Source organism: Procambarus clarkii, chromosome 13 (genome assembly GCF_040958095.1).
Source record: "Procambarus clarkii isolate CNS0578487 chromosome 13, FALCON_Pclarkii_2.0, whole genome shotgun sequence".
Taxonomy (NCBI): Eukaryota; Metazoa; Arthropoda; class Malacostraca; order Decapoda; family Cambaridae; genus Procambarus; species Procambarus clarkii.
In genome coordinates this window covers 20,076,850-20,091,550 of record NC_091162.1, presented here as the reverse complement: position 1 = coordinate 20,091,550, position 14,701 = coordinate 20,076,850, and the positions used below count along the sequence as shown (strand labels likewise).

Here is a 14,701-nt window from a genome sequence, read left to right as displayed (position 1 = left end):
TGGTGTCATGCAGCTTCATGTGCAGGTTCCTTCCCTCTCGACTTCCTTGGTTGCGGAAGATTTGAGAACTCGTGGCCTGCTTGCTTCGGCTCTGCATTTCTTTTCCCTTCATGAGCTGTCCTCAGATTGGCTCGAGTTGGATGTGGGAGCACTTGGGGCTGGTGCTGGGTCCAGTGCGCTGCCCTCTGCAGTGCGGGCGTCATCTGCTTTGTTGAATCTCTTCGCACCCATCCTGCGTGATGCGGTTTCGCGGTTCTATTCTTCTCGCCTCGCGTGTCGTCAGGCGGTGCTAGCTTCTTTCTTGTAGTCCGCCTGAGCCCCTGGCTCTTCGTTTGTCTTCACCCTTTTGTCCGTTGCTGTTTGCGGAGTCTGCTGTGGTGCAGTATTTGCAGGCGGCCTTGGTCAGTTGTCGGCCTATGTCTTGAGTTGTTGTTGCTCCGGGGGGCTCACGGAGAGCCTTCCCAGAAGGGTCGTGCCAGGGCTCGGGGGGGGGGGGGGGGTCTTTTCGTCAGGGTAGGCCTTTGGTGCCGGATTCGGGGCTGGCGGCGCCTTCGGTTCCGGCTGTTGCTGGTCTGCATGGGGACTGTCCTGTTCACCGCTTACGTTCTCGTAAGGCGCGTCAGCCCTTTCGCGGTTCGCCCCATTGACGGGGCGATGGGGGGTGGCTCGCCCAGTTTGCTCACGCCTGGTCCCACGACTCGTGGGCTTTTCAGGTCGTTTCGTGCAGCCTGTGGTGGCGTTGGGTGGCTCTTCCTCCCTCAGGGGGTTCGGGGCTGGCCTCTTTTTCCTGCACTGTCGGGTCATCTCGGAGTGGGTTTGCTTGGGTATGGTCGAAACGACGTTGTCCCTCAGGTGGGTTTCCCGCCTGTTTCCAGTCCCGAAACGGGACTGCGCGGACCTCCGGTTCATTCTGGACTTGTCCCATCTGAACCCGTGGGTTTTGTGCCCCTCCTTTTGGATGACTACGCTGTCCCAGGTCCGTCTTCTTTTGGAGGGGGGTGCTTGGATGGTGTCCCTGGACCTCAAAGACGCGTATTGGCACGTCCCGGTTCATCCAGGGTTCAGGGACGGGCTCGGTTTTGTTGTGGGGAATCAGGGTTACTGCTTTCGTTGTCTTCCCTTCGGGTTGAATCTGGCACCTCGCGTTTTCACATGCCTTACTTGGGTGACCCGCCTGCGTCTGCTAGGTATTCGGGTGCTGGCCTATCTCGACGACTGGCTGGTTTGGGCTCCCAGCTGGTCCGCGTGTCTGCTCGCCAGGGATTTGGCTCTTTCCCAGCTCACCGGGTTTGGGTTCTCGTTGAACTGGAGGAAGTCCCATCTGGTTCCCTCTCAGGTTCGGTCTTGGCTGGGTCTGGTTTGGGACGCTCGCACTGCTTCCTTGTCTCTTCCTCCAGCGGCTCTCTTGCGCCTGCAGTCCTGCCTTCGCCCGTTTCTGAGGGGTTCCTGGGTCACGAGGCGGTTGTTTGAGGGTTTATGCGGGAGCCTGAACTTTGCCATGATGGTCTACCCGCAGGGTTGGGTGTGGCTTCATCGGCTGTTCTGGTTCCTTTGGGCCGGCCTTTCCGCCTCTCGCGTGATCGTTGGGTTTGGCCTCCAGGGGCTTTGCGTCGGTTGCTGCGTCGCCGGCTTCCTCTTCTGGTTTTTCGGGGTTCGATGCCTTGGCGCCTTCCCGAGCCCTCACTTGATGTGTACACGGACGCGTCGTCTCTTGGCTGGGGTTTTATGACCAGTGCCCACCAGGCCGGTCAGGGGCGGTGGGGTCCGTCCTTCCGTCAGGCTCACAGCACAGTACAGAAGTTCACGGCGGTGTGGATGTCGCTCCAGAGGATTCGAGTTGCTCGCGGATCGACAATCAGGCTCCATTCGGACTGTTCCCCGGTGGTTCATTGCCTGAACCGTGGGGGTTCGATGCGGTCCTTGGCTCTTTGGGGCTGGTCGCTTCAGATGACTCGTCTGCTGAGTTCTCGGGGTTTGACTTTCCTGGCGGTTCACGCCGGGGGGGGGGGGTGTCCAACATCCTGGCGGACGGCCTGTCCCGGTTCCTTTCCCTTTCCACAGAATGGACGGTCGATGCCGACTCCTTTAGTTGGCTGTGCCGGACGTTCGGGACTCCGTATGTGGATCTCTTCGCGTCAGCATGGTCGAGGCGTCTCCCAGTATACGTGGCGCCCTTCCCCAACTGAGAGGCCGTCGGGGTCGACGCCTTCAGGCAAGACTGGGCGAGGTGGAGTTACCTCTACCTCTTTCCCCTGGTTCTGCTGTTGCTCCAGGTCCTGATTCGCTTGGAGACTTAACCGAGGTCGAGTTGCCCTTCTGGCTCCTGCCTTGGTTTCAAGCGCTGCTTGCTCGGTGTCCGAACCCGAGGGTCTTCCTGCGGCTCCGCCTCTTTCAGCAGATCGATCCAGCCCTGTACGAGGCTGGTTCGGTCTTCTCCTTGAGTCTTCACGTCTGGTGTTTTTAACTTTGGTTTATCATACCTTGTATGGTACGCAGGTGGGTTCATTGTTGGTCTCCCACCTGTGTGCTTCGTCTCGGCGGCAGTATGAGGTTTCCTGGCGATCCTTCCAGTTTTTCCTATCACTGCGTCAGTGTTCTTCGGTCTCTGATAGGATTGTTCTGTCCTTTCTCTCTCGGTTGTTTCAGGACCGTCATCTTATGTCGAAAACTGTCGCTTTGTATCGTGCGGCGTTGGCGGAGCCACTTCAGCTTGCTTTCGGTGTTGATATTACTTCTGCCCCATTTTGCAAGTTGTCTCGTGCGTTGTTTCACCTCCAGCCTGCTCATGTGCCGCCTAACCCGTCTTGGTCCTTGGACCGCGTGCTCTCGTTTCTCTCTTTGCCTCAGTTTGTTGTGGCCTCGGTGGGTTTGGTTGGGGAGCTTCATGCTCTCCTCCGGCGCCGAGGTTTCTGCTCTTTCGGTCCTGGTGATCGTTTTGTTCGCTTGCAGCCACCTCCCTCTTTTCTGGCGAAGAATGAGATGGCTGCGTTCCGGAGAGGGCCGTGGGATGTTGATGCTTGGTTGGTCAGGCCGGGGGTGCACATCATGTGTTGTGTCCGGTTGTGGCTCTCTGCCATTATTTGTGCACCATGGATTCTGTTGCCGGGGATGTGCTCTGGATTGATCGGGCTTCTCTTCTTCCCTGTTACTTGGCTCGGGTCTCTCAGATTGTCCACAGGGTTAAGTGTAGCCAGCCTGCGATTTTTCCCTGCGCCCACGACATTCATAAATTTGCTGCTTTGGCTGCCGTCTTTGGCAACATTTTTTGGGTGGACATTCGGGCCCGGGGATTTTGGAGATCGAACAGGGTCTTGGCCGCTCGCTACCTGGTGAATGTTCCTGGGCCTGGTCGGGCCTGCATTGCTTTGGGTCGGCGGTTGCAGCCAGTTGTCTCGACTTCGTGTTGAGGAGTGAGGACGGACCGCCACCTGGGTAAGTCCCTGATTTTTCCTTATCTTTGGGTAGTTAGCTTCGGGGAGCCGACAGGGCTCCCCCCAGAAAACCAGCGTTGAATGTAATGAAACGCCATTTTCTGGGTCGTTTTGACATCCAGCCTAAGAACTAATGGTTGGGTCGCCGACAGTGGGGTCTAGGGCTCCCCCCCTTCCCCCTCCCAGGGAGGGGGGGGTGCGCAGACAGTGGCGTAGCGACATGATGACGTCATGCTTGTTTGCCAATTTTTGTTTGGGGAGTTCTGTCCACCTGTTCGGTTTTCAGTCGCTATAGTTTACCAGAATAGGGGTTTGTTTTGGGGCGCCTACCTTTCTGGGTGTCTATCCCCGGTCGATGGCAGACATAGAATGCTCCCAATAATAAAGGGGGGGTATCTATAGGCCATTGCTCCTCGTGCCTCTCTAGAGGGGGCTAGGTTCTGGCTCGTGGTCCCCAGTAGGCAAGAACTCCATGCATTGTCTGATGCCAGAAAGTTGTACATATCCATTCAGCCTGGATAGCTCCGGGGAGCCCCCGGGACTTGCCCGGATAATGGCATTTCATTACATTCAACGCTGTTTTTTTTTTTTTACATGACTGGCAGTACTAGTGCCTATACCAAATTCCTTGGCAACACACAGCCAGCCGGCCATTTTCACAGAGTTCCATAATGCGTAACTTATCGTCAGTGGTTAGCATAACCTTCTTCCTCTTAACACCTCCAGAACAATTGCTGCTGCTGCTGCCAGACATAGTCTTGGCACAGAAATTATCAAAGTTACTATGAAAACAAAAATGTTATTTAAAAAAAATGGTTTTCACTAATGGCACTGCACTATGGTGTAACACGAGGGGTGAGAGCACATGGATTGTTTAAGTTGACCAGGCCTGGACGGGTCCACTTGGGGCAGATAGGCACGTTATGTAGGCCACCAGGCAGATTTTTTTTTCCAAATTTTAGTAGGAACTAGTCTTCAGCCTGTACACACAGTTTTTAAGAGATTTGTATTTGTTATATTAGATAATATTTTTTTACTGTAGTGAATTGATTGAACATAATTCTTAGTCTATACAATACAGATATATGTACAGTATAGATGATAGGCCCCTCATTCCCTAGGCAATCCCTCCCTCCACATTCTCTCTTCCTCCCGAAACCCCTAACTCAAAACCAGCCACCCCCAACAACTCCCATTCCCTACGCCTTGAGCCACTGCTATATGGGATTAGTGTGGTATGGCCCAATGCCTGTCTGCGGTACCTGGCAAAATCTTCGGTTGTCCCCAAAATTTTTCGGATGTGGTGAAGTTTGTAGAAACTTCTGAATTTGATTTAGATTCTATGCCTGTCTGCAATATCAGGCGAAATCTCCGGATATCCGAATTGCTATTCGGATGTGGTGAAGTTTTGGCAGAAAAATATCTGGCTGCAAAAATCAGCAGATAACCCAAATATTTGTATCAGCAGGCTTCGCATAAGCAAGCCCATATAGTACTTGTAATATATTCCTTGTTTGTCACTAATTTCTTCTAGATCATTTAAAGTTCTTGAAATTTTGCATAACATCAGTGGTCACTAATGTGGTTGTCCTCATGTTCAGTGGCTGGATGGGGAAGTGCCAGACATGGGTGTGGATCTTGTTTAAATTCTGTGTATCAGAATTTTTTTTCAATATAAGTACCTGAGGGCCACTAACCCTAGTGGCCTTGACGAAGACAGGAAACCGGCAGTTTGTCGAAGGTCCCCCCCCCCCAATTGCCTTGATGATCTTTTCCAGGTGTATTTTGAAATTCGGCTCGGTTTTGGCAGTTATGGTTTTGGCGGATAGGCAGTTCCATGGGTTAATAACCATGTGGGTAAAAAGCATCTCCTGTTTTCAGTCCTATATTTTGGCTTGTTGAGCTTGAAATCATTGCTCCTTGTTTGTGTTACATCTGACCCTCTGAAGAAAATATCTGGATCAACATTCTCTAACTTGTTCAGTATTATAAAGGTTTCAATGAGATCTGCCCTGTCATGCCTAGTTTGCAGTGTTGATAGTCCTGTGGCCCTCAAGTGTTCTTGATACGAGAGATAACTTGGCTCTGGAATGACTTTTGTTGCCCGGTGTTGCACCTTCTCTTCTCCAGAGCAGCTATGTCCTTCTGAAAATGAGGTCTTCATGCCTGTATACAGTAATCCAAGTGTGGGCATTCCAGAGATTTATACAGTTGAACCATTACATTCTTTTCCTTATAGTCAAAAGTACGCTTGATTATCCCAAGAGTTTGGTTAGCTTTAACTCTTCAAATATGTCAATTTGATATGTCAAACAATCGCTCTAGTCTAGTATCTAATGACATCCTGATAGAATTTTGTAAGACATTTAAGTATTAAGGGGCAGCACAAATTGCCTCCTTACACTTTTATACTTTTATGATTGTGTTTATACTCTCCAATTTGTGTCCTTGGTAATTAGTTTGCCCCAAATTTTGTTTTAGGGTTACCTTCCTGGGCATGAGTTTGTGTCTTTTGTTTCCTCACCAGAGTTATCTACTCAGAAGAGTTTAAGGTGTTCTCCTTTCTGGAGTTTTCTTCTCGAGTTACCCTGGTAACTGGGTAGTATTTGGGGCCTCGTGCCAGACCCCCTCTTGACGGCTCTGGTTCCTCGTAGTTATATTTGGGAACTTGCTGCGCTTTGCTGCAGGAAGTGGTTTTGTTCCTTTCATCCCGGGTAGTGCTCCGTGTTCTACATTCTTTGCTTCTTTTAGCCAAGAACGAGTCCTCAACTATTCATTGGGATCCTCTGGTGGTGGATTGGTAGATTGTAGAATTTTCTCCTCTAAGATAACTTTAAAGTAATGCACAATTTCTCCTAGTACCTTTCAACAAACTTTTCTAAATAATTTTTCAAGAAGCATTTTTAAAGTTCTTGTTGTGTATTTACAAGCTGTTGTTAGGTGTTCCAATACTTTTGAGTTTTGTGCAGTAAATAAAGTCCTTTTAAATGTTATTTATAACTTTGTCTTATTTTTGTTTGTTTTTATTCCAGTAAGTTTCAAGTCTTCTCATTTACTGATCGTGTGATGTAAAGTATTATAGGTACTATATAGTGCTGTGGTTCTCAACCTGTGGGTACACAATGCCACAGGTTGATGGGTCATAATTGATGGGTCATAATTTTTTTTGTTTTTCATTTGGCAGATACCTTTGGGCACAGCAATTGTAGGTAGTAATAGCGGTAATAGTAGCATCCAAGCCACTTCCAGTTCCAGTGGTATCAGCACCAATAATAACAGCAGCAATAGTCCTAGCAATACCACCCCTGTGCGTAAATTAACTAGCACGCACGTTCTTCCTGGGTCCGCAGCCGCGGTAAGTAAAACCAGATAGATATTGGATATACAGTTGCAGTATTGTACTCCATGTTGCATAACTAAGTACAGTAAAATATTTATATAAAATGTATTGTATTAGAGAATTTTTAATAATTTACAGATTACAAAATCAATGACAATTTTTTAAAATATTATTAACTATTAACACTAGTCGCTCACCGGACAGGCACGCGGCCAACTTAGGGGTCATGCACCCGACGTGCGGGCGAGTGTGCGGGCAAGCGCGGGGTGACACCTAAATGTGTATACTCGTTTCAGCTTTCTCACCTTAATTCTCGTGCTACGTTGCTCGTTTTGGTATCATTGTGTTCAGCAATTAAATTCCCTACAGGTGTGTATAAATATAATGTCCAAAAGCCTGGCGTGACTCCCAACAGCAAAGCCTAAAGTCAGCAAAAGTTACCCGTGAGCGCACAAAATCAGTAAATTGTGCATACTCGTTCCATTTTTCTCACCTTAATTCTCGTGCTATGTTGCTCGTTTTGGTATCATTGTGTTCACAATTAAATTCCCTACAGATGTGTATGAATATAATGTACAAAAGTTTAGAGTGTCTTCCCGCAGAAAAGCCTAAAGTTACCCGTGAACGAGCACCAATTTGTACACTGCAACCTAATGTGTATACTCGTTCAATTTGATAACATCAATTTTCGTGTTACGTCTTTCAGTTTGGTATCAAATTTTTTGCAATAAAAAGGTGCGTATTTTAAAACTAGTCCCATAATAATAGAGCAATAACTGGAATTTTAACAAATATTTAAATTCTGGAAGCTCATCATCACAAAATTATTTATATCTTTCCAGTGTTCTGACATAAATTTTTGTGTTACATCTTTCATCTTGGTATCAAATTGTTCGCGACGTAAAGGTGCGCATTTTAAAACTAGTCCCAACATAATAGCACAATAAATAGAATTTTAACAAATATTTTAAAATTTTGACCAAAAACCTATTTATAATCATACATGTGTTTCGGACATCAAGTTTCATGTTACATCTTTCATTTTGGTATCAAATTGTGCGCATTCTAATGATGCTTATTTTGATACTATCCCTAGGTCGATTGTATAAAAAATGAATTTTATATAAATATTTTTGTAGTGGACACCAGTCCTGTCCTTGGTTAGGACTCAGGAGAAAAATAATGGACGAGAGTCCAGTCCATAGTGACCGATAGTGTTAACAATGCCAGATTTTGCATACATTTAAAAGTTTGTCATTCCAGATTTTGCATACATTTAAAAGTTTGTCATTCCAGATTTTGCATACATTTAAAAGTTTGTCATTTCAGATTTTGCATACATTTAAAAGTTTGAGTCTTTGTACTGAACTTTTAAATACTGGTGCTGTAGCCAGATCTTCGTGACTTTCTAAAACTTCCATTTTAACTAGCTCTGGTGTTTTGTGGTTACACTCTATAATAGAAAGACAAACATTTATTTGCAAATACTGTACAGTACTCTAGTAAATAAAATAATAGTGCTATAGTTACTAATTTGTTAACATAAATCAACGTTCTGAACTTTGACATAGACATTAACCACTGTACTGCACAACCTGTGATATCATGGACAAAAGGGGGGGTGTGCCACCCTACATATCATGTTTGTTAGTATATCGCAAAATTCAAGACTGTTCCTCGGAACGCCGGTAAACAGATGCCATCTCGACGACAAAAATTGTCTGCCTCCCTCCTGACGGTGAGAGCCTCAGTACTGCCAGAGCAACCACAGCTGGTGCATGCAGCTGCAGCTTGCATATAATCTACCTTGGATCAATGTTCTTTGTATTTAAACTCACAACAGATCATCTCAGTGGTTTGTTATGGTGCACACAAATGTAGATACTGTAGCTGTACAAGTTTGGGCCAGAGCACCACCTAATAATCATGAATTATGAATTCGTGGGACACCACGAGCGTAGCTCTCATCCTGTAACTACACTTAGGTAATTATGAATAAAATAAGCAATGACAATTATTTTGCGATAGTGTCATAGATGATCAGGACTGTAATAACAATGATGTACAAGGTTCATATATCAGTGAACACAATGTTAGTTATGATCACAGTAGGAAGTAGATTTTCATAGCGCACAATCCAGGTTTGTGAAACTACCCCCCTCATGCAAAGTGACGTCATGTTCCTTTCGAAAATAATACTGTCAAAAATGATTCATATTCATGATTTAGTGACAGGGATCTGATAATAATAGTAGTGTTTGAAGTAATAATAGCGATGTGTGTAGTACATATCTGGGTATTATGCTGTCAATCGATGTCAGATGAGGTCAATTGCTCGAGTCAGCTGGTTGTACTTTATAGTTCTATACTGTGTGCTAAGATTTCATCACCACACACCAGAATTACTTCGTGGTTTGTTACAATTTATAAAAATATACCAGTATAGATGGATGTATATAATGTGTGTGTGCAAACACAGTTTGATCTAAGAATATTAAATGTCAAAAGATATAGAGCACCATGTTTTTAAGCATGGTGATCTTCCACACACTTCACTATTCAAAATCCTCAAATTATGCACTATTGAATAACATTACTGCAAAAAAACTAGATGTAAAACCATTGAATGACATTATTATTTCAATGTAAAAAAAAATTGTGGCAGTCCCATGTCTCACTGTTTGGCTGTAGCACACTGTTGTTGGTTTGTTCTCTCTCAGCGAGTGAATATTTCACCACTTCCTCGTCCCATTACAGCCAAAGTATATTGTATACATTTTTTTTTTGTTTTTAATGTCTTGTGGTCAGAGAATGTATTTTAATAATACATTACAAGAAAACAAAATTTTAGGGGAATAATTTTGTCTGCACACCCAGGGCTTGGCCTATTTTATACCTGTGCAGTACAGTGGTTAAAGTGTTTCTTTACATTTATTTAAACTTTTAAATCAATTAAATCTTCATTAGCAATTTACTCCATGTTTGCATGACTTGTATTTTCATTGTGTTTGTGATTGGCCCGAGTCCTGTATGAGGAACATTAAAGAGGATCCATTTCTTGTATTGTGACCCCTTGTTTTCCCGCTACAACTCTCCAGACAACGATAAAAACTTGGAATTAATATTGCTTGCTAGTGCCTAGAATATGTGGAACACACAAGGGTATGAATGAAATGCTGGTATGTATGTATGCATATATATGTAACTAGCCTAATTGTGCTTGTGAGGGTTGAGCTTCAGCTCTTTGGTCCTGCTGTGCATGGAGCCTGCCACCACCACATCACAACCTATTGCATTCCATTTATTAGCTATTATGACACTGAAAATATTCTTTCTAATGCTTCTTTGGCTCAATTGGGTACTCAGTTTCCACCTGTGTCCCCGTGTGTAAGAGAAGCATCTGTGTTAAATTATGTCTTTGTTATATCTTTATCTATCCTGTCAATTTCCCTGATAATTTTGTTTGTGGTAATCATATCTCACCTAACTCTTCGGTCTTCCAGCAACGTGAGGTGCAATTCACGCAGCTTTTTCTTAAATCTCTTAAACCTGGAACTAGTCTAGTGGCATACTTTTGAACCTTCTCCAATTTCATTTTATGCTTGTCAAGGTATTGACTCCATACTGGAGCCACATACTCCAAGATAGGTCTTACATGTGTTGTGCATGAGGTTCTAAATGATTCCTTACACAAATTTTTAAAGGCAATTCTGATGTTAGCCAGCCTCGCAAATGCCACTGATGATATCCTTTCTGGGGAAAGCCCTGTCGGCTCCCTGAAGCTATCCGAACTGATATAGTGCTATATTAGTTTGGGGGGTCATCAGTCACAGAGTCCTTTACCTACCAGGGACCACGAACCAGAACCTGGCCTCCTCAGAGAAGCTTAGGGCACAATGGCTTATGAGCATTTTACATTTATAGTACAGTATGTCATAATTGCCATCGACTAGGAAAGGACCCAGAAAGGTAGGTGAATCAAAATAGACCATTGTCTGGTTACACAATACTAGCTATGTCCTCCACCCCCCCCAAAAAAAAAAAAAATCTCCCCTAGAAAGAAAACTAACAAGCAAGCAAAACATCATCAAACTACACTACACACAGAAATCACAATTGCGTGATGCATCAAATGAGTTTCAACTCCTTTTGACCATGTCGTAGCTCAGTCAATTAAGGCAGCGTCTGGGATGCTCTCGGACGCAAGTTTGAATCCTCGTCACGGCCCTTGTGGATTTGTTCATCAAACTAGCACCCCTCTCATTAGCACGAGGGCGAGGGGGAGCTACCCCGGGTGAGCTGACGGCCCACCACCCCAGTTCGTTAACTGATGTGCTGGTGGTCGGACGTCGCCTCTAGGTCTCACATTCCTGTTCTGGATTTTCCCTCTGTGTGGCTGTTCCGGATTGTGTTTTGTGTGGTGGCCAGGTGTATTAGTGTACAGGAGCTTCATGCGCCTAGGGCTCCCTTCCCCTAGGTGCTCCGTTAGTACTACGCATACGTTTTACGGTTATCTTTCCTGGGCCGCCAGGGAAGCTGTCCGCTCTTGTCCCAACTCTCATAAAGGTGTTCCTTATTCTGACTTTTACCTGGTTATCCATTCCTCCATCCTTACCCATTGGCAGGCTTGTTGGTCTTCTGTTACTGGTAACAAACTGCGTACTCTTAAGAGTTGTGTGTCCTCGTGGCCGTCCTCCTACCACCGTAACCGGCGATGGGAAACGGCTCTGGCGAAGTTGCGTATTGGCCATACTCGCTTAACTCATGGTCACTTGATGGAGCGACGCCCTGCTCCTTATTGTCCTGAATTGCATTGTCCCTCTTACGGTTGTGCATATCCTTGTTGAATGTCCTGACTTCCGGGACGAGCGTGTGTCTTGTTTTCCGACCGTCCCCCCAGGGTCGCTTGTCCCTCGATAGTATTCTTGGTGACTCGGATACTTTTGATATCATTCGCCTTATGCGTTTCTGTTCTCTATTGGCATCTGGTGATATTTAGCGCTCTCTGATTATCCCGCACATTTGATGGTGCTACATAGCCTTCCTGGTTTGGTGTCTTCTTTTGATAATTACTTACTGTCTTTTCTGGGGCATTCGGGACTCGCTCCCTGATGAGGACTTCCTCACTTGTGGTTGTACTCACCTAGTTGTGCTTGTGGGGGTTGAGTTTTTACTCTTTGGTCCCACCTCTCAACTCTCAATCAACTGGTGTACAGATTCTTGAGCCTACTGGGCTCTTATCTAATCTACATTTGAAACTGAGTATGGAGTCTGCCTCCACCACATCACTGCTTAACACATTCCATTTGTTAACTACTCTGACACTGAAAAAATTCATTCTAATGTGTCGGTGGCTCATTTGGGTACTCGGTTTCCACCTGTGTCCCTTTGTTCATGTTCCACCCGTGCTAGAGAGTTTGTCTTTGTCCACCCTGTCAATTCCCTTGAGAATTTTGTAGGTAGTTATCATGTCTTCCCTTACTCTTCTGTTTTCCAGGGATGTGAGGTTTGGCTCACTATGCCTTTCCTCGTAGCTCATACCTCTCATTTCTGGGACTACTATGGTGGCATACCTCTGAATCTTCTCTAACTTTGTTTTGTGTTAAACTACGTATGGACTCCAGGCTGGAGCTGCATACTCAAGGATTGGTTTGACATAAGTGGTATACAAGGTCCTGAACGATTCCTTACAGAAGTTTCTAAAGGCAGTTCTTATGTTGGCCAATCTAGCATATGCCGCTGATGATTTCCTTTTGATGTGGGCTTCCGGGGACAGGTTCGGTATGATATCAACCTCCCCAGATATTTCTCAATTTGACTCTTGCAGGATTTCACCTCCCAGATGGTACCTTGTGTTCAGCCTTCTGTTCCCTTCACCTAATTTCATTATTTTGCACCTACCCGAGTTGAACTTTAGTAGTCATTTTCTAGACCATTCCTCCAGTTTGTCCAGGTCGTCCTATAGTCTGTCAATCTTCATCTTTCGTGATTCTTCTCACAATTTTTGCATCATCAGCAAACATTGAGTGGAACTGAGTCTATACCCTCAGGAAAGATCATTTACATTTACTTGGACCCATCCTATTTCTAATGAAACAGGGTGGGTCCAAGTACAGAGCCCTGTGGGACTCCGCTGGTGACATCTCGCTACTCTGATGTTCCCTCACACAGTTATTCACTGTTTCCTGTTGCTTAAATACTCCCTTAGCCACTGGAGCACCTTTCCTTGTACTCCTGCCTGTTGCTCTAACTTTTGTAAGAGCCTTTTATGAAGTACTGTGTCAAAGGCTTTCTGACAGTCCAAGAAAATGCAGTCTGCCCACCCTTCTCTTTCTTGCCTAATTTTTGTTACTTGGTCATAGAATTCTATTAAGGCTGTGAGGCACGATTTACCATCTCTGAACCCATGCTTGGTGGTGTTAGAAAGCTATTTCCCTCCAGATGCTCTACAAGCCTTTTCCTCACGATCTTCTTCATCATCTTGCATGGTATACAAGTTAGGGAAACTGACCTGTAGTTCAGTGCCTCATGCCTGTCATCCTTTTTGTATATTGGGACTACATTAGCTGTCTTTTTTTAGCTTCCTGGTAGGTCTCCTGTTTCCAGTGAGAGAGTGGCACACTTAGTGCTTCTGCACCCTTTTTTAGTATCCATGGTGAGATTGTAAGGCCCAACAGCCTTTGTCACATTCAGCTCCAACAGATTCCTTTTGACCTCATCACTGGTGAGCTCAAATTTATTCAAGGTTGCTTGGATTGCCACCACCTCATTTAGTGCAGGGGCTTCTTGTTCTATTGTGAAGACCTCCTGGAATGTTTTGAGTTGTTCACACACCACCTTGTCATTCTCTGTGTATCTGTTCTTCCCCTTTTCTCAGTTTCATCAGGAGTTCCTTCACTGCTATTTTTCTCCTGATGTGGCTGTGGAGCAGTTTTGGTCAGGTCTTGGCTTTACTCGCACTGTCATTTTCATACTGTGTCTGCTTCTCTCCTCACTCTGAAGTACACATTTCTAGCCCTCTGGTATCTCTCCTGCTCTCTGGTGTTCTGTTATTCCTGTAGTTTTTTCTTGTTCTTGTACTCAATTGCTTGGCTACCTTACTTTCCTGATTGAACCATGGATTCTTCTGTTGCTTTTTATTTTTCTCCTTTTGGGCCTGGGATAAACCTGTCTACAGCTTCCTGACACTTCTGGATGATGTAGTCTATCATATCCTGTACAGTCTTTTCTCCGAGTTCTGTTTCCCATGCTATTCCCATTAGTAAGTTCCTTATCTCGTCACATTTTTCTCGTCGGTAATTTAGTTTTTTCCCTTCTGATCCCTTCCTTTGATAAGTTATTTCTATCTCCACCAGATACTCTAATGTCAATACATTGTGGTTACTCATTCCTATGGGTGTTTCAAATTTTACTTCCCTTATTTCTGACTCATTCAAAGTGAATATCAGGTCGAGTCTAGCTGGTTCATCATTGACTTTCGTTCTTGTGGGTCCCTTGACATGTTGCCTCAAAGTTCCTTGTTGTCGCTTCCAAGAATTTAGCTCTCTCTGTATCTGCACCTCCATGTGGGTCTCCATTCTCCCAGTCTATCTTTCCATGGTTGAAATTGCCCATGATCAAGAGTCTGGAGCCATTCCTGCAGGCAACTGAAGCTGCTCTCTCTATTATAGTGTACTGTATGTCTTTAATGTATGCCTTTGCCCTTGGGATGTGTTGGGGGTCTTGGGGCTTTCTGTCTTGCCCCAAGTAGTGGAGTGTTGTTGGCTGGCTGAACTAGCACTGCGGCTAGCACAACCAGCTTTACTATCAACTCGGCGGCTGATATTTCTCTCTGCTAGTTTGCTAGCTGTGTGACATCGGGGGTTTTTGTTTTTCATTTTCTGGCATTTTTGCCTGTTGTGGACAGAAGAGGTATACAGTACTTAGCTCC

At 45.3% G+C, this 14,701-nt stretch overlaps 1 protein-coding gene across 4 annotated transcripts in view; it reads left to right on the top strand.

Annotated features, from left to right (window-relative positions):
* The window catches only part of LOC123757240 (INO80 complex subunit E), a 35,498-nt gene that overhangs the window by 9,982 nt on the left and 10,815 nt on the right, over window positions 1–14,701 (top strand). For 3 of the 4 annotated variants that reach the window (XM_045740749.2, XM_045740748.2, XM_045740750.2), the window contains exon 5: window positions 6,616–6,786. The exons of the other annotated variant lie outside the window; for it this stretch is intronic. In XM_045740749.2, coding sequence (XP_045596705.1) covers window positions 6,616–6,786 — 171 coding nt within the window. The remainder of the gene's footprint in view (window positions 1–6,615; window positions 6,787–14,701) is intronic. 4 annotated transcript variants of the gene reach the window in all.